Source organism: Nicotiana tomentosiformis, chromosome 1 (genome assembly GCF_000390325.3).
Source record: "Nicotiana tomentosiformis chromosome 1, ASM39032v3, whole genome shotgun sequence".
Taxonomy (NCBI): domain Eukaryota; kingdom Viridiplantae; phylum Streptophyta; class Magnoliopsida; order Solanales; family Solanaceae; genus Nicotiana; species Nicotiana tomentosiformis.
The window spans coordinates 48,522,214-48,542,899 of record NC_090812.1 but is presented as its reverse complement, the minus strand read 5'-3'; the positions used below and the strand labels follow the sequence as shown (position 1 = coordinate 48,542,899).

The 20,686-nt window shown below is 38.4% G+C and overlaps 1 protein-coding gene across 2 annotated transcripts in view; it reads left to right on the top strand.

Annotated features, from left to right (window-relative positions):
* The first annotated feature begins 5,042 nt into the window (after nt 1-5,042).
* LOC104108131 (CAAX prenyl protease 1 homolog) overlaps nt 5,043-20,686 on the top strand; it is a 31,088-nt gene continuing 15,444 nt past the window's right edge. For both annotated transcript variants that reach the window (XM_070182210.1, XM_009617115.4), the window contains exon 1: nt 5,043-5,180. In XM_070182210.1, the coding sequence (XP_070038311.1) occupies nt 5,150-5,180 (31 nt within the window). In that variant the 5' untranslated portion in view covers nt 5,043-5,149. The remainder of the gene's footprint in view (nt 5,181-20,686) is intronic.

The following is a 20,686-nucleotide window of genomic DNA, read 5'->3' as shown; positions in this document are numbered from 1 at the left end:
TCACCACTCGCAATAAGATAATATTCACGGAGCTACCTGGATCAATCAAATCTCGTTTTACATTAGTATCATGTATAAGTAAAGATATTACTAGTGCATCATTGTGAGGAATCATTAAGCCATCCTCATCTACATCATCAAATGTTATACTATCTTCTTCCGAGGTTTGTCGAACTCGCTTTCTGTGGGTTACTGTGAATTTCGCCGTCTTTTTCGCAGTTGTGTATGTTACACTGTTGACTTCTTCTCCCCCGCTTATCACGTTCACTGTTCTCTTTGGAGATGGAGGTTTTGGAGGTTCTTGTATATTTTTCATGTAAGATTGTTTACCTTTCTTGCTGAACAGGTCTGACAAGTATCCCTGCTTCAACAAATATTCTACCTCACCTTGTAACAGTTTGTAATCTGATGTTCTATAGCTGTGGTCATTATGAAACTCGCACCAAAATCTGGATTTCTTCTGTTTGGGTTTGATCTCATTTCCTTTGGCCATCGCACCTTATCTCCCATACTCCTTAAAACAGCTACCAACTCAGAAGTACTGATATTGAAACTATAGTCTCCAATCCTTGCATTTGCGTTGGTATCCCCATCACGCACATATCGATCTTTTCTGAACCTAGATGATGATGAACCTGAATCTCTGTTCCTCAATCTATGGTCAGATCGTACATTTTCTGGCTTGGAATGTGCGTCTCGCCCTAAGGGTCCTATATAAGGCTCGTACCTATTTTTACCGGACCTCTTTTCAGATTTTGACTATCTCGATCCTGTTCTCTCATCAACCTTTGACTGAGCAACGATGTCTTCTTCAATCCGTAGCTTGGTACTATACCTGTTATATACGTCATTCTATGTTGTGGCAGGGAATTCTCGTAAGCTTTCTTTGAGCCTCATCGTGGCTTCTAAATTTTTTTCGTTTAGATTACTCGCGAATGCCATGGTTGCCCAATTATCATGTACTCTTGGTAGCATCATTCTTTCACGCTGGAATCTATCTACAAATTCTCTGAGCAATTCTGTATCTCCTTGCTTCACTTTGAAGATATCTTCCATTCTTTTTTCAACTTTTTGAGCCCCCGAGTATGCTTTTACAAATAAATCTGCAAGCTCAGCAAAAGAGTTAATAAAATTTTCAGGTAAAAGAGAATACCATATTAACACCCCTTTCGTGAGTGTTTCTCCAAACTTTTTGACCAACACTGACTCAACTTCCTGCTTGGTTAAATCATTGCCTTTTACTTCTGTGGTGAATGCAGCGACATGATTACATAGATCGATTGTTCCATCATATTTTCGGATGTCATACATTTTGAACTTCTTGGGAATGGACAATGGAGTCGCGCTTGGTTTCCAGGGTTGTTGCGAATATTTGTCGATATCCACTCCGTTAATCACAGGTGGTACGCCAGGTATTTGCTCGATGCGGTCGTTTTGTTCTTTTACCTGTTTCTGCAAAGTTAGTAGTAAAGTTTATAAATCAGGTCTATTTGGTGTACCTAGTCTCCCATCACGTGACTCATTAGGAGTTCCCCCGTTTCCTGAATTAGCAAGCCATGAGCGTGGAATTTCCATAGTTGCAGTATTATTTGGGGTAAGAGTTGGTGGTACAGTTGATAGTCCCCTCACGAAAGCTTGAAGAGCATTATTCACGTGCTCAACGATCAACTGGTTCACAGCATCCTGCTCAACGGTCTGCTCATCTCCATGTTGTTCATTCGTGTGAGTAGCAGATCTTTCAGGTGTTCCTTTTCGAGAAGTGCGTGGAGATCCCTGAGGTAATAGAACTGGAGTTCCTTCTACCTGTTGGTTGTTGTCATTGACAGTTGACATGATTTGGTTGTGAGAGAGAAAGATTTGGAAAGTAAAAAGATTATCAGATTCCCGGCAACGGAACCAATTTGTTTAACCAAAAAATAAGATTCTCGGTCAAAGCCTATTTTTAGAAGAACTCGAGTTACTGATAACCAAGAAATTCCGTACTTTCTCAATTATATGAAAGGAAATAAACGTGACAAGAAATATGGAAATAATTGATTGAAAACAAAATAAAGTAATTGTATTCCAGTAAGAATCAGAACGTGCCTTTACAAGTAAAATTCTCTTCCCTTATATAGAGGTTTACAAATATAACGTTTCATTCCTTTTATGTCTGAGTCATTATGAGAATTAATGACATTAAATGAACTATTATAATTGGCAATCGTAACTGGCCATGAAGATTCTGTAACGGTTCCGATTCTTCTTCCTCATTAATTGGAGGTTCGTGAATCTGCCCTTTTTATTGTCTTGATTCATTTCATCTGTGTCTCTTCATTGAACAATTTAGGCTCGAGAAACTGCGTCCTTTCATCTCGTGAGTGATTTGTTCGTACCTCTTGTAACTCATGCATCTTTTAATTATTACACTCAAGTTGTCATCTTCTTAGTGATCCATGTATCATGCCCTGTCAGCCACATATAATTCCATGTGTATTATTTATTTTCTACCAAATACAATTACCTGCAATATTAATATTGTGAGTGATACCTGTTACTGAAAGGGGGGGGGGGGAGGGTCGTGATGCTTGACCGTTGCTGGTGCAATGCAAGTCCTTGCATTTTCTCTAACTGCCTCCATAGTGGGCTTGTTGAGGATACCGGTCAGCGTATTTGTCAGCCAAGCTTCGAGTAGCTTCTTCACCGCTGGTGGCGCCTCTTCCGCTGTGGACGTAGAAGCTCCTTTACTGCGGGATGCTGTGATACTGCCATGAGGGAGGGGTTATCCACTTCGTCGGGGAGATGTGTTAGGCGTTACGCCTTCGCCTTCTGTTTCGGAGACCTCATTGATGGTGTTTAAGAGATTGGTAGTGAGATCGGCCACTGCCCTCATCCTTTCTTCTCCCTTACCTGCCATGTCAGATCTGAGTGTACAAGGAAGTAGGATTTTTTTTTTTGGTGAACTGTGTCAGTTATAGATCTAGAAGAAACTAAATTTTAACTAGGTATCCCCACAGACGGCGCCAAATTGTTTGACAAACAAATGTAGACTTTTGATTAAACTAATTAATATTGTATGACGAAGGGCTAAACCTAGTCAATAATAATAATTTCAGATCTATAATCGGTTAACACCAATCACGCAAGAGCAGTGTTGGGATAAGATTAAATGTGATGTATATTCAATGTTTCAAGATCATTAATGATGGGGGAATATCAAGCAATAAATAATGATAAATAGCATTAAAGTAAATAAGAAGAATGATTCACCCAATATTGAATGAGGTGGATGATTCTTCTTTCTGACAATGATGAATGCTACACAAATACTAGAATGTTGGGACCCTTCTTGGATCTAATGGAAAAAGTGTGGAATAGTAGACAATCTAATATCTTTAGAAAGGTAGTGATTGTCTTTAATCTAGAGAGAAAATCTGTTTTTCAAAGAATGTTCTTATGAGAGAATACTACATATATCTCTCCCCTATCTCTTTTTCTATTTATATGGGACATTCCCCAGTCAACCCTAAAAGTACAGACACCAAGAATATTCAACCTGAATATTCTATTACAAAAATAAGTTGTTAGCACTCGACCTCGACTGTTATTGACTACTCGGCTACGAGCCCCGTTATCTACTAATTGACCTCGACCATATCGCTTTCTATGATATCGCTTCGTGTCAAATCTTAATGAAAGCAGATTTTGACCCATACATTTACTCCGTATCCTAAAGTTGCACTCTGCCAACTTAAAATGTTTCAAAGGCCAAAGTTTAAATTTCAAAACTTCGAATCTGAAGTTAGGCTCTACCAAAACTAACTTTATATTCCAGGTAGTGGTGTATATCGATTGGTTGGTTCAGATTTCTTAATTCAACTCAAAGCAACTGTGTCGAGTTTTTAAATCTACCTAAACAAAATCAACAAAGTCGGATTTTTCAATCTAGTTTTTTCAAATATTTTTCTTATAAAGTCTTCATAGCACAAAATATATAACTTGTGCTCTAAATATTTCTTTAATCCTAGTAGAATATCACAATATAAGGTGTTCTCAAGCAAATAACACAAAATAATATGAGATAAGGGGTGGCATTATACTAAAATATTCAGCAATAAAGATAATAAAATTGTATAAAATAAATATTGCTAAGCTATAATAAAAATGAACATAATCTAAAAGTACTAAGTCATGCTAATATAAGTCGACTAATAAGTATTAGTACTAATTACATGATAAACACTAAAAAAAATAGTTAAATTATGTATTTTTACTGTCTAAACTAATACAAAGCTTAAAGAAAAATATCTAACATTGTTGCCATTCCTAGTATTGAATTTAAAATTTTTTGTTAGCATTAGTATCGATTTGGTTTAGGTTTAGGTTATGTTTGAATTGCTAATATTTATGGTATATAAAATATATTAGACCATTCAAAAATTCTAAGTCCAAACTTGAAATAACATGTTAAAAGATAAAAACTATGAAAAAATTTAAGAAATATTTATGAATTATACAATAAATATTTTAATTTTTTGCGAGATCTTCCAATCTTTTCACAGAGGGTTTGGTATTGTGCCCGCTCTTTTAAAGAGCAGTGATTTACATGTAATGTCGGGTTGTTTTGGTTTCGATTTGACTTTTTTTAGTTACAATCAAATTAATATGGTCGTGTTTTTTAAAACCAAATCAAATCAAATCGAATCATAGTCATTTTTTTTTTCCGATTTGACTTGTATTATCAATTTGATACGGTTTATTCATTTTTTTTGTACACCCCTAGACCCATGTGTGAATTTGAACTTTGTTGGCTGAACTCAACAGTCTGAATTTGGAAAGTTTAGACCTGCGATTATTTTCAGACTAAACATTAAAATCTTGATTATGAGGTTGATTTAAGGCGGCAAAACATTAAAATCTTATATTTCGTCCAACTTTAAATAGGGCACTAGAAATGGCTATTTGTGCACTTCACCCCAGGTGTAAATCATCTGGTTATATCCGACCCATAGAACCATGTCGGTGACCCATACACTCCATACTATGACCCGACCCACTAAGCCGTTCTCTATAAATCACCAAACGAAAACTTCTCAGCATTACTATACCCCCTCTCTCTCTCTCTCTCTCTCTCTCTGTTTGCAGTCTCTAACCAACCACTGAGTTCGCAATGGCATTTCCTTACTTGGAAGCAGTTCTCGGTACGCCATCCTTTTTCTATCTTTCTACACCTTTTACTTATTCGCGTTATAGTGCCTCAGGTATTTAATGGGTATTGCACTTTCTGAACGGCTTTACTGTTTTTGAATCATTACTGATATCTATGCAATCTTTTTCTCGTTTCATGTTTCCATTTTTACTGGGTTACATTATTGCCTCTTCTTTCTTGGTATATATGTTTCGAAAATTTTAGGCCCTTGATCAAATATTTGTGGTATCTCTGTTCGACGTCTCTTTTGAAATAAATAGGCATTATAGGTTTTATTAGATTCTTTAACTTAATAATTTTCTTGAATTCGGTTAAAGGACGGTTGTTGCTTTCTTAGTCTACAAATTTGGTGCTTTATTAAATATTTGTAGTCTTTCTTAGTGTGCTTTAGAAAGAAATATACATGTAGGGGTTTTGGGTATCTCTAACTTAATATATTTCTTGAAGAAAATATCGGAATCTGTAAAAGTCTTGACATGTTTGATTCATTATTTGGTCAAACGATCCTTGCTTTTCTTATTCTAGGAGTTCAAAATCTCTGGGTTCTTGATTGAATACTTGTAACTCTCTTTTGGTTGCCTATTTAGAGAGAAATAGGCTTTTAGGGTTTTTTTTTTTTTTTTTTTTGAAACTAATGTATTTTTTGAAGAAAGCATCTAGTCTGTAGAATTCTTGATTGTTTTCTATGCATGTATATGTGTACCTTTTTTTTTATTTTTTATTTTTATCTCGGGGACAATTAATTAGCTATGATTCTTTCGTCTTTCTTAGTGTAGAAGTTCAGTTTCTATTGTAGGTTTTTGTAGCACCTCTGTTGTCTGTCTGTTTAAAAAGAAATTGGCATTTTGGGGTTTTGGTTATCTTGAACTTAATCTATTTCTACAAGATAGTATTGTAATTGGTAAAAGTCTTGACGTTTTCTATGCATGTATGTACGTACATTGTTCTGTCTTCGATTAGGTCAGGTCTTTGCTGGGAGGTTTTTCAGTTTGGTTAAAGATTTATATGTCAATATAAGGTTAAATGCGATATAGAGAATTTTTAGTTTTGGACCTTGTCTTAAAATTTGGGTATTAGAATGAAATAGTCCCAGATGAAGTAGAGCTGGATATGGACCACATAACTGACCCTTATAACTGACCCACCTCTTTTGGGATTAAGTTGTTGTTCTAAAGAGTCCTTTGTTTCTACCAATACTTAGAGTTTCTAATGGGTAAGCCTTTGTTTGAATATTTGTCGGGTGCTATGAAGATATTGATATACTTCTGTGAAAAGGTATGTTAATCTTCTTGGTATTAAATATGGGGAAAGGAAGGATACAGAGAAAACAATGCGGATGATAACCTCCCATTCAATCTTTGGGCTCCATTGGTTAATCTGGACTCTGGTTGTATACTAGCTCAAGGTCACGCTTCGAGCCTCAAAAACAACTTTCTCTTTTTTGTACTTCTTATTTTATTTTTGCACTTTTAAAATATTTTTTACCTTTTATTTTATTTTGTTTTAATTTTTTATAATTTTGGCCCGAGATGAATTAAATGGACTAACAGGAAGATTGAAACAACAAAGTTGTCAAATAATGCTAACATCAACATATCGGATTGCATCGAGTCCTGCTTCATTTGGCTAAAAAGTAAAAATAAAGTATTAATGTGCTCTGACTTGGGAAATGTGCCATCCTTATTTTTCTCTTTCTGACTCTCTCTCTCCGGCGACTCCTTTCTCCGGTATCTCTTCTTTTTATTATGGGAGGGAAAACCTTTTTCATTTAAGGGGATAAGTCATTTGAAATAGTTGAAGAAAAGTGAGGGTCCAGACAGATGGTTCCTTTGGATAGAACGTGGCCGGAGATTCACAAGCCAAATCAAAATCGACTAAGAAAATTTGAGATGGGTATGCGAGCAAATGCAACAAGCATCACGAGGTCAGGGGAAGTTATACAGAAGATGGGGGAGGAAGATTCAAGCCTTTATCTACAGGGTTTATCAGAACTACAACAACTATGGCAGATATCTCAGAATCGAAACATGGGTCGGGGAAAGGAAAAAAGCTATCATCATGCCAGAGTCCAACTACAACTGGAGATGGGAAGATATAGCTGGGAAGATTTTACATTACTTGTTGGAAGCCACCAACTACAAATTCAGGAAATTTACAGATCTGCAAAGTAAATCTTTCTTGAATGCTGCAGAAATTTCACAATGGTCCATTTAGAAAGAAGGGAAAGATGCTAGAGTCTCATGCAATGTAACTAGTGATAGTTATCTCTCAAAGTGCCTGATCGGATGTTTCAATGACCTCTTCAGCTCCAGCCCGAATTCAGAAGTCATCCAAAAATGGTTCCTCTCTAGATGGCAAGTGACAACAAGTCTCAGAGTCACTCCTGTAGCCCACAACAAATTTCTATTCGAGCTTCCATCTAGGCAAGAAGCTCTTAGAGTTAAAGCGGGTGACTTGGTTTCGGGAACGGAAGGCATTTATCCTTGGAATGGTGGTCGCCGGAATCTGGGTCTTCTCCGGCGAAGAATAAAGCAGAGCAGAAATGGGTTAAAACTTTTGGTGTTCCACTGCATGGGTGGACAATGGACTCTTTCCGTCAAATTGGGGACTCGTGTGGTGGTTTTATTGATATAGATGATGACACGAAGAACAAATCTCACTTTTTCTGGGCCCGGATCTATGTAAAAAGCAAAGTTAAAGATCCACCAAAGGAGTTGGAATTAGGGATTGCTGAAACAAGATATAAAATCACGATCTTGGAAGATCAGATAACCCAAATAATCCCTAATGAAGGCGACACAACAACTGGTGAAGAAAAGAAGACGATAGAGGTCAAAACAGTTGCTCTGTCGGAGATTGCCTCCTCGAGTCACACAATAGAGATCAAGGAAAATCCACTGGTCCATAACACGGGAACCTGAGCCACTTTAATTCAAAATTGACTAAGAAGACCCAAGTCAAATCAGGTAACCCGTCTCGTACTAATGCCCCAATTGACACTTTTAGACATGGTAAAAAAGCTGGTTGCAATTTGGGCCAACAATTGGTCCAGTCTTACTATACAAAAGGCCCAAAGCATAAGCTCCACAAAAAGGCTAAAGTTGCAAAGCAGAAGTGGCAAGCCATTGGGCCTTTCCTTGACCCATGCTCTAGCAAAAATAGCTCCTTTCTCCACGACAATTATTTTGACCCTCTCTGTGTCGAAATAGAAGCTGCAAAAGGATATATAAACGAGCAGCAACTGCCGAACTCCGTATGTGAATCAGAAGCAGACGATGAAGCTGAGCCAATGACTATGATTATCCCCAGACCAATTTTGATGAACCCCATTGAAGCTGTAAGTAGTTCAGAAGCAGAATTTTCCTCATGCGATACTCTCTGTCGTCCATGGTACGATCCAGGTTCATCGAGTTCACAAACAATCAACTCGCCAGCAGTTATTGAGACCTCGAGGTGGACCATGATGAGGGCTTGCAAGGTATTTGGGCTAAATGTTGCGGGATTTGAACATGAGATTCTTGGCATGATCCTGCGTATGGAACAAAAGAGACAAGAACAAATCCAGTTACATAAATCCTCAATCAAAGGCAACAAAAATGGGAAGAAGAAGCTGACTTTGGAGTTAGACAGACTAAAGTGGGGTATGAATTCTGATGGCAAGAAGGCAGGGGATAGGGATAGGTTCTCTAAAGCCTTTTCCGAACGAAGATCAAAATTTTAAGTTGGAATGTACAGGGCCTCAATGAGGCAGATAAAAGAAGCACAATAAAGTGACTAATTCACTAATGGAAAGCTGATATAGTTTGCAAGAAACAAAAGTTGAAGAATAGTCCCCATATTGGATTAGACAAGTTTGGGATAGTAGATGGGTTGAATGGGTGGAGTTAAATTCAATTGGGAGAAGTGGAGGTATCCTGGTACTTTGGGACAAAAGGTTGTGGATCAACAGGGGAGTCCAACAAGGGAGTCCAACAAGGGTCATACACTATTTCTTGCATGTTGGAAAGCACACAAGAAGATTTCAGATAGTGTTTCGCAGGGGTATATGGCCACATACAAACCCTGAAAGAGAGATTCTTTGGCATGAACTAGCAGCTATCCGAGGTATTTGGGATGAGCAGTGGGTTATTGGGGGAGATTTCAATGTCTGCAGATTTGAAAGTGAGAGGTACAATTGTATTAGAAGGTCCAGGGCTATGAAGTCTTTCACTGATATTATACAAGATCTGGAAATCATAGATTTACCACTCCAAGGGGCACAATACACTTGGTTTAGAGGGGAAGACTCTTTGCAAGCTTCCAGAATTGATAGGTTCTTAATATCCACCGAATGGAATGACAATTTCAAAGCAATCAAGCAATTAGCCCTCCCAAGAGTTGTCTCTGATCATAGACCTTTGCTATTGGAATGTGGTGATTGGGGGGGAGCCAACCCCTCCTATTTCAAGTTTGAAAACATGTGGCTAGAAATAGATGGTTTCATTGACAAAATCAAAGGATGGTGGCAAAGTTATACAATTAGGGGCAATCCAGAATTCATTTTAATGCAAAAATTGAGAAGATTGAAGGACATTTCAGATTGGAACAGGGAAACCTTTGGCCAATTGGAAGCACAAAAGAATAAGTTGCTTGAAGACCTAGCCTTACTGGAGCAAGCAACTGAGAATAGAATGATGACTTGGGTAGAAAAAGAGAAATCTTTGCAACTGATGCTGGATATACAACAAATGGCAAAGGTTGAAGAGATATCATGGAGACAACAATCAAGATGCCTGTGGCTCAAAGAAGGAGATAGGAACACCAAGTTCTTTCAGAAAATGGCAAATTCTCATAGAAAGAACAACTGCATAGACAAGTTGTTAATTGGGGAAGAAATCAGTGAAGACAAAGATGAAATCAAAGCAGAAATCCTAAGGTTTTATCAAGATCCGTACACTGAAAATGAGCAATGGATGCCTAGTGCTCTCTTTGAAAACCTGGCTAGCATAACAACAACTGAGAAAGTATGGTTAGAGAGAACATTTGAATAAGATGAGGTCTTGGCAGCAATTAATTCATGTGCACCAGATCAAAGCCCTGACCCGGATGGCTACACAATGGCATTCTTTCAAAGAGCATGGGAGTTCATCAAAGCAGAAATTATGGGAGCTCTGAATTACTTTCATCAACATTGCTACATGGTCAGGTCTAGTAATGCTTCATTTATTGCATTGATCCCTAAAAAGAAAGGTGCAATAGAACTTAGAGACTTCGGACCCATAAGTCTCATTGGAAATGTTTACAAGATATTGGCCAAACATCTAGCTGAAAGATTGAAGACAGTCATCGGAGTTTAGTATCAGGAGAGCAAGATGCATTCCTAAAGAACAGACAAATCACAGATGCATCACTAGTAGCAAATGAGTTGCTAGATGGGAGGTTAAAGAGTGGGATTCCTGGCATTTTATACAAGCTGGATGTAGAGAAAGCTTTTGACAAAGTTAACTGGTCTTATTTACTAGCAATGCTGAAGGATATGAGTTTTGGTGACAAATGGATCAAATGGATTAGATTCAGTCTCACTACAGTTAAATACTCTATATTAGTGAACAGGACTCCAGTTGGATTTTTCTCTCCACAGAAAGGGATAAGACAAAGAGATCCACTCTCTCCTTTTCTTTTCATCTTAGCCATGGAAGGTTTGAGTAAAATGTTGGACAAAGCCAAGCAAATGCAGTGGATTGAAGGGTTTAGAGTGGGCAACAGTGTAGCTAACTCAGTCACAGTGTCACACTTGCTATATGCTGATGACACATTAATTTTCTGTGGGGCAGACAAAAAGCAGGTGCAATATCTAAACCTGACACTTCTCCTCTTTGAGGCTATCTCAGGGCTGCACATAAATATGCTGGAGAGTATGATCTATCCTGTTAATTTGGTGGAAAATTTGGAAGAATTGGCTGATATTATGGGCTATGACATTGGCTCCTTTCCAATAACATACTTAGGTCTTCCGCTGGGAGCTAATTACAAAGTTGCTGAAGTTTGGAGTTATTGAGAATGTGGAGAAAAGGCTGGCTACATGGCAAATGCAATATCTGTCTATGGGTGGAGGCTGACACTAATTAATAGTGTTTTGGATAATCTCCCAACATACATTATGTCACTCTTCCCTATGCCAATTAAGATACAAAAGCAACTAGATAAGATAAGGAGATCATTCTTGTGGGAAGGCAACTGTGAAGGGCACAAATTTCATCTGGTGAAGTGGTCCAAAGTAATCATGCCAAAGAAGCAAGGTGGTTTGGGCATAAGAGATTTAGATAAACACAACAAAAGTCTGCTTATGAAGTGGTGGTGGAGGTATGGTCAGAGAACGACATGCTTATGGAAGGAGGTAGTTAATGCTAAATATGGTAAACAAGATCATTGGAGAACCAAGCAGAGTAGAGCACCACATGGAGTCGGTCCCTGGAAGCATATCAACAACCTGAAAAATGAATTCTTTCAAGAGGTGTCCTTCAAGATTAGGAATGACAATACTATAAAATTTTGGAAGGATAAATGCCTTCATAATGTACCCCTCAAAACATCTCACTCTAGCCTTTACCAAATAGTTAGTGAACCCAACTCCACAATAACACAGAACAGAGCAGGAAACATATATTCACTTCAGGCGGAACATACATGACTGAGAACTTGGTGAACTCTTCGACCTGTATAGTATACTGGAAGGCTTCACAACAGGTACCAGACAGCCTCAGGTGGGGCAACTCCAGTAAAGGCATATATTCAGTGAAGTCAGGATATAACAAACTGTGTTCAGCTAATGAAGTGATTGAGCATTGGCCTTGGAAGCTGATATGGAAATCAAAACTCCCTACAAAAGTAATGTGTTTTGCTTGGACAACTATTAAAGATGCTATTTTGACCCAAGATAATCTATGCAGAAGGAACTTTCAGATGGTGAATAGATGCTACATGTGCAAACAAAGCTCAGAATCAGCAAATCATCTTTTCTTACAATGCCAGTGGCAGCAAATATATGGCATATATTCCTATCAGTTTTTGGATTAGCTGGGCAACTCCACAGAAATATAAAGGTAGTAGTGGAAAGTTGGAACTCTTGAAAAGTTAACAGGGCCATCAAGAAGATCTGGCAAATGATCCCAGCATGTATTTTTTGATGTATATGGACAGAGAGAAATAACAGATGTTTTGATGGCATTTCAACTCCCAACTGCACCCTGAAATCTAAGTGTTTGATGAATCTGTTCAGTTGGAGTAATCTAGCCCTTGTTAATGATGTAATTTCCATGTTAGATTTTATTAGCTCTCACTATGGCTTAAAAGCCAGTTTTTTGGTTTTGGTTTTGCTCCAAGCTCTGACCTAGATTTTTTGTATTAAAAGCAAACTGAACTTCTTTCTTGTACTCTTTGCATATTCTTGATGCCTTTAATGCTGAATCTTACTTCGTAAAAAAAATAAAAAATTTGGCGATTTGTTAGAGTTTGCTAAGAAACTAAGCTAGAATTCAATTTAGCTAGAGCCTACAACAACAACAAAAAAAACCCAGTATAGTCTCACAAGTGGAGTCTGAGGAGAGTAGTGTGCGCGCAGACCTTACCTCTACCTTTAAGAAGGCAGAGAGGCTGTTTCCGATAGACCCTCGGCTCATAAAAGATAAAGGGAAGGGGCAATGACAAGCAAACCAATAAGAAAACCAAGTGAAAACACAAAACTAACATTAGGTAGTGCAATTAGAAAACCTATTACAATTAGAAAACCGAAACGAAGGCAACAACAAGTAATAACAGAAGTCTAGGAATACGAAAATACACGAAAGACACTAAGTGATGTACTAAAGCTACTGTAACAAATAAGGACATCGCTCAGCTACCTAACCTTCTACCTTAATTTCAGTGTTTTGGATAGCGAGGCCCCGCTTCACTGAAGCGAGAGGCGCGCAGCGATGCGCTCGCCTTTTTGATGTGAAGCGACAATTTATACAAAACATAAAATATTATATATATATATATATATATATATATATATATATATATATATAAAACTAAAAACTCAATAACTATAATATATTAATAAATATATCAATTCAAAAATTAAAAACTCAATAGATTGTCATAGTAGATTCATAAACTAAAGTCTAAAAGTCTAAAACAAGCAACATCTATTCTTCTTCAAGATTTTCAAATTCTAAAACTTCGTGAATGCTAGCATTATATTGGCTATCATCTTCTTCATCCTCGGAGTCTTCATCAATTAGGGACCGGCTTGAACTTGCTACTCCCTTTCCCTTGTAATTTGAACTTGAAGAACTCTCTCTAAGACCATAGATATTCTCCTCAACTCCAGCCGCCATAGAAACAATACCCCAATCAAGATCATCTCCTACATACACTTCTTCATCTTCATGATTCTGGGGGGCTCCAGTTAACCATTCATTTGCCTCGTCAATGTTATCCAACAAAATTGGATCAATGGTATCGCGAGCTTCATAACGTCGCCTCAATGTTCTATTGTATTTAATATACACTAGATTATTGAGACGCGATAGCTCAAGCCTATTCCTTTTCTTGGAGTGAATCTGCGCATAAATTGTTTAGATTAATTAATAGATACTAATAATAATACAATATAGAATATATTAATATAATAAATGTGCTTCTTACATGTTCAAGTACGCTCCAATTTCTCTCGCATCCAGATGCACTACAAGTTAGGCTTAGTACTTTGATGGCAAACTTTTGCAAGTTTGAAGTTTGATATCCAAATTGCATCCACCATTCAATTATAGAAAAATATTTTAAAATTTAATAAGTATAAATCAAATAAATTAAATTAAAGCTATAAGGATATCTATATTAAAGTTAGTTACCCGGCGACCTTATGTCTCTGGCTCTAATGGCCGCCCAGTGTTTTGGATAGCGTGCGGCGACAAATAGCGACGAGGGCCCGCTTCACCGAGGCGAGAGGCGCGCAGCGAAGCGCTCACCTTTTTGATGTGAAGCGACAATTTATATAGAAATATAAAATATTATATACATATAACTAAAAACTCAATAACAATAAGAGGCAACAGAACTCAAAAACCACCTAAAATGGGCAAGAATTAAAGTGAGAGGTGATGGAACCTTGATTCCTAATACAGTGAAAATAGAGGCTGAAGGTATCTTGTTCGAAATCCAAATCTGGGTTGAAGCTTCAGTGAGAACCAGAGCAGAGAGGAGACACGAAGATGATGGGAACAACCAGTGGGTAAAAGAAAGAGACTTTAACCAGCGGGTAAAGAGTGATAACCTAATAAAAGTGGGTGGGGCTCGAGATTATAAAATATTAAAAGGGCACGTGGGCTGTTCTGACCTAGCACAAGACCGGTCATGTGAGTCTTTTAAAAAGTCTGTGCAGAATTTCACTTTGGGCCCAGACTTTATGGCCCAAATAATTATTGAAGAAAAGAAACTTTCCAAGCCCAACCCGGTCCACAGATCAGATCCTATTAGAGACGAAATAACAGCGCTACATAGTGGCTATCTCAACAAAAAACAGAGCACTTCTCTGGCGAAGGAAACCTAGAAACAAAATACCAGCCACGATGAGAAAACAGAAGAAGAAGAGAAAGAAAAGAAGGAAGAGGAAGGAGAAGAAGGAAGGCAACAAGAAAGACAGCTAGTGGAGAAAGCCATTACAATTGTTTCGGATAATGACAATGAGGATGAAAACTCAGAGAACTATGACAATCTGCAAATGCATGCAACAGAAATTGACAAGCCCATGGAATGGGTAATTGAAGAAGCAGAACCCCTCAACCAGCAGGTCTTAGAGGAAGATGAAGATTTGGAGTTCGAAGTATCAATTTGGGTACATCAGAACATTATAAAATTGAGCAAGGAATTTGGGGTGGACTTCAGTGGATGTGAGCGAGAAGCACTGGAGCTGTTTACAAAAATAGACAGCAGAAGGCAGGCCAACAAAGGGAAAGCAGTATCACAGGTTCTACAGACACCAAAGAAAAAGGGAGCAAAGGAGCTAAAAGCTTTGGAAATTGGCAGTTATTTCAAAAGCAATGGGGCTAGAAGTAGGGGGGGGAGGGATCCACATTGATTAATTTTAATGATTGTCAACATCTTATCATGGAATGTTAGGGGGTTGAATAGAGTTAGGAAAATGAGACTGATTAAAAGCTTGTTACTTAGTTGGAAAGCAGGGATTGTATGCCTTCAAGAATCAAAGTTAGCGGGGGATATCAGGGAGTTAGTGAAGGAGTTGTGGGACAGCAGATGGGTGAAATTTGCCCAGTTAGAGGCTAGTGGGACCAGAGGGGGAATTATAATAATGTGGGATGGTAGAGTTTGGGAGGGGGAGGTGGGTTACATTGGAGCCCATACTATCACTTGCAAATCCTCAGGAAAGATTCAGGAGTATTCATGGCATCTATCAGGGGTGTGTGCTCCAAATGATAGATATAATAGGGAGGAAGTCTGGTGGGAACTGGCAGGGGTAAGAGGTCTTTTTGAGGGGCCTTGGGTAGTTTGTGGGGATTTCAACACGGTGAGGTATCCATCAGAAAAGAAAAATTGCTCCAGAACTTCAAGGGCAATGATGAATTTCTCTAGTTTCATTGAAGACATGGAGTTGGTAGATATTCAACTAGCAGAGGGGGATTATACATGGAGGAAAGGAGATAGGCATGTGGCAACAACTAGACTGGACAGATTCTTATTTTCAGCTGATTGGAATGACAACTTCAGTAACATAAAGCAACAATTGGTGCAGAGAGTGAACTCCGACCATTCCCCAATAATGCTTCAGTCAGGCTCCTGGGAACCAACTAAGGCTTACTTCAAGTTCGAGAACTGGTGGCTACAAACTGAAGGGTTCATAGACAGAATTGAGGAATGGTGGAAATCTTTCACCTGTCAAGGAAGACCAGACTTCATTCTAGCCTATAAACTAAAAGCACTAAAAGCAAAGCTTAAAGATTGGAGTAAAACAATTGAAGGCAATCTAGTTAGGCAGAAAACAAGTATCCTCAATCAACTAGCAGAAATGGAGGAAGTACAAAAGCAAAGAGGCCTGTCTGAGGAAGAAATCTTCACAAAAGCATCATTGCCATGGAACATGAAGAGATTGCTAACCGTGAGGAAATAGCATGGAGGCAGAGATCCAGAGCCCTGTGACTTAAAGAAGGAAATAGGAATACCAAGTTTTTTCATAGAACAGCAAATGCCCACAGGAGATATAACCACATAGACCAATTGATTGTAGAGGGAGAGACCTTCCAGAGCCCGAAAGATATCAAAAGGGAGATAATCAGATTTTACAAAAACCTATACACTGAAGAAGAGGAGTGGAGACCAACAGAATCAAGCAGGAATAAACCAATGATTTCACCAGAGGACAATTCAATGCTGCAGAACCCCTTTGGAGAACAGGAAATCTGGGATAGTGTCAGGGCATGTGCAGGTGACAAAGCACCTGGACCAGATGGTTTTTCAATGGTTTTTTTTAGCAAGTGTTGGAGTGTGGTCAGGGAAGATGTAGTAGCAGCAGTACTGAATTTCCACAGCCAAGGAGTCTTTGAAAAGAGTATAAATGCCACTTTTGTGGCTTTGATTCCTAAGAAGGTGGGAGCCAAAGAGTTAAGAGACTTTAGGCCTATCAGCTTGATAGGTAGTATATACAAAATCATCTCCAAGTTACTAACTGAGAGACTCAAAAAGGTGATCAACAAGCTGGTGGACTCCCAACAGATGGCATTCATTAAAGGCAGACAGATCATGGATGCAGTCCTAATAGCTAATGAGTGCATTGACACAAGGAAATCAACTAAAGAGCCTGGGATACTATGTAAGCTGGACATTGAGAAATCATATGACCATTTGAATTGGAAATACCTTCTTGACACACTAGGAAGGATGGACTTTGGAGAAAAGTGGATCAGATGGATAAAATTCTGCATCTCTACAGTAAGTTACTCAATATTGATCAATGGAGCACCAACTGGTTTCTTTCCTTCTCAAAGGGGGCTTAGACAAGGGGATCCTCTCTCCCTTTTTCTGTTCATTATTGCCATGGAAGGATTGAATGACATGCTAAAGGTAGCTCAAACAAAGGACTGGATAAAAGGCTTTAAAGTGAGTAGCAAGGCTGATAGTCACAAGAGAATATCACACCTACAGTATGCGGATGATACTTTAGTGTTCTGTGAAGCTAAAAGAGAACAAGTAAAGGTACTTAAGGTGATTTTCATTCTTTTTGAAGCAATCTCTGGTCTTCACATTAACTGGCAGAAAAGCTACATCTACCCTGTTAATGAGGTGCTGGAAATACAAAGTGTGGCTAACATTCTGGGGGGAAGAGTAGGGGAACTTCCTACTGTATACTTAGGGATGCCTTTGGGTGCAAAAAGCAAGTCTAAAGGTATATGAAATACTGTGCTGGAAAAATGTGAGAAGAAACTAGCAAACTGGAAGAATCAATACTTATCCATGAGGGGTAGACTGGTTTTGATCAATTCAGTCCTTGATGCTGTACCTACATATATGATGTCTCTGTTCCCAATTCCAGCTTATGTAGTAAAGAGAATTGATGCTTTAAGAAGGAATTTCTTGTGGGAAGGTAATAGTGAAAAGAAGAAGTTCCATCTGGTTAGATGGAATGATCTGACAATCAGCAAAAAGGCAGGGGGATTGGGAATAAAGAACCTGAGAGTGCAAAACCAAAGTTTGATGATGAAGTGGCTATGGAAACTGGCAGCAGAAGAACAAACCTTGTTGTCAGAGGTCATTAGGGAGAAATATGGAAAGGAAGGGAACTGGACATCCAAGCCAGTGAGAAATCCATATGGAGTCAGTTTGTGGAGATCAATCAGAAACTTACGGCCAAAAATGATCAACAAGTCAAAGTTCAAAGTGGGCGATGGTAGCAAAATATCACTATGGTATGACAATTCGCTAGGACAAGAAACCTTGAAGGAGCTATTCCCTGACATCCATGATCTGAATCAACAAAAAGAAGCAACTATAGAAGAGGTATGGACAACTCAGGGGTGGGACCTCACCTTCAGAAGAATGCTAAATGATTGGGAGATCGATAGAGTAATTGAATTCTATAGGACCTTGGAACAGTTCAGTGGTACCAGTGCTAGCCAAGATCTTATCATATGGCAAGGGAATGAATAGGGGAAGTACTCAGTAAAGAGTGCCTACAAGGAATACAATCTAACCAACAATCAGATTGGATGCTGGCCATGGAAGATGATATGGAAAGTTAAAGTTCCATACAAGGTTGCTTGTTTTACTTGGCTATTAGCTAAAGAAGCAGTCCTAACACATGACAACCTAACAAGAAGAGGATTCCAGATGTGCTTTAAGTGTTACTTATGTGGTGAGAAGGCAGAGACAATTAGTCATCTCTTTTTGCATTGCAGCTTCACTATACAGATATGTAGGATTTTTATCGGTCTAAGGGGAATTCCATGGGCAATGCCGGGAAGAATCCTTGATATTCTAGCTAGCTGGAATAAAGAGGGCTCACTTTCGAGAGACAAAAGAGAAATGGAGAATTGTCCCAGCTTGTATATGGTGGACAGTCTGGGAAGAGAGAAGCCAAAGATGCTTTGAAGAGAAATCCAACAACATTCAGAAGATAAAGATGAAATGTTTAACTCTTTTTTATTTCTGGTGTAAAGGAAAACTTTTGGAGGATAGTGTATCCATTTTAGATGCCTTAGACTCATTGTAAGAGAACAAGGCAGAAAAGAGCCTTTTTTGTATAGTTTTGTATGGGCACTTATATTGTAATTATGGGTGACTTCACAATTTTAGTGAAGTCTTTATATAAATATACAAATATGTTACCTTTTCAAAAAAATAAAAATAAAATAATATATTAATAAATATCATTCAAAAATTAAAGACTCAATAGATAGTCATAGACTCATAGTTGATAGTAGATTCATAAACTAAAGTCTAATAGTCTAAAACAAGCAACAAATAAATAAAGCTACTGCCTGAAAAAACAGAGCAACAAATAAATAAAGCTACTGCCTCTGCTCGATTTTGAAAAACAGAGCAACAAAAAAAAAATGAAGCTACTGCCTGACTGCCTCTGCTCGATTTTGAAAAACAGAGCAACAAAAAAAATTACAGCTACTGCCTCTGCTCGATTTTGAAAAACAGAGCAACAAATTGAAAAATAAGAGCTGAAAGAGATGATGGAAGAAATAGAGCAAAGAAAGAAAGAAAGAATAAGAAAAATAGAGCTTAAAGAGATGATGGAAAAAAGAAAAACAGAGCTGGGCTGAAAGAGAAGAAAAACAGCGATCACTGAAGAAAGAAGAAAGAAGAAAGAAGAAGAAAAAGAAAAAAAAAGACCAGCAATGGTGGTTGACCAGAAGAAGAAGAAAGTAGAAGAAGAAAGGAGAAGAAGAAGAAAAGAAAAGAAAGAAACATACCTAGTGAAGAAGGGGTCGCTGATGGCTGACGATGGAAGAAGAAGAAGATGTGAACCCAAGCCCTAATTTTGTCGCTGAAGGAGAACTGGAGAAGAAGGGTCGCTGCTCGTAAGAAGTGATTTCACCCAAGCCCTAATTGCGACTTAAGTGCCTTTTTTTTTTTTTTTAAATAGTGACGCTACGCTCGCTTCTCGCCACACTGTCGCCTCTCGCTACACAAGCAGAGGCGACCGCTATTTTGAATCGCAACGCAACAGGCCCTCTGTAGCGACACACGCTCGCCTCGCTACACGCTTTTAGTGCTGTAGCGAGCGCTATTTATAACACTGTGGCCGCCTGTAAACCAAATAGGCCATCTGGTTGTGAGTACCTACCAAACTCCTCTCCTATTTGATCTACCATCGCTGAATCGGGGACCAACTTCTCAAGACATTGATGGTATCCAACCCACACCTTTGAATCCAAAGTGTCATCTCTAGTGTTCTTGTAAAATAATCCCCGGTTCAGAAGATGGCCTGCTGCATGCAAAGGTCGATGGAGTTGATTCGACCACCTGCTATCAATAATCTCAAAAACTTTCTTATATTTCCTAACATCTCCCTTAAATGACGCTTTAATGGTCTCTTTGGCTCTATCCATAGCTTCATAAAGATAGCCCATTGGTGGTTTTCTCTCCCCATCCACCATACGAAACACCCTAATCAAAGGACCACCAACTTTAAGAGCCCGAACGATATCATTCCAGAATGATGGAGAAATAAGAACTTTGACAGTTTCTTTCCCCGCAGCTTCCTTTGCATATCTCTTATCTTTCCATTCATTTGAAAGAACTAGCTTTCTCAAGTTTTTCTTTTGCAAGTAAAAACTATGCAAAGTCAAGAAAGCCATTGCAAGTCTAGTCTTGGCCGGTCTCACCAAATTTCTTTCATTTGTGAATTTCCTCATCAAATTCAACAACAACAGTCTCTGACTGATGTAAGAATATATCTTGATGGCCTTAGTGAAAACTGTAAAAGTAACAATAACAATTTTATAGTTAATA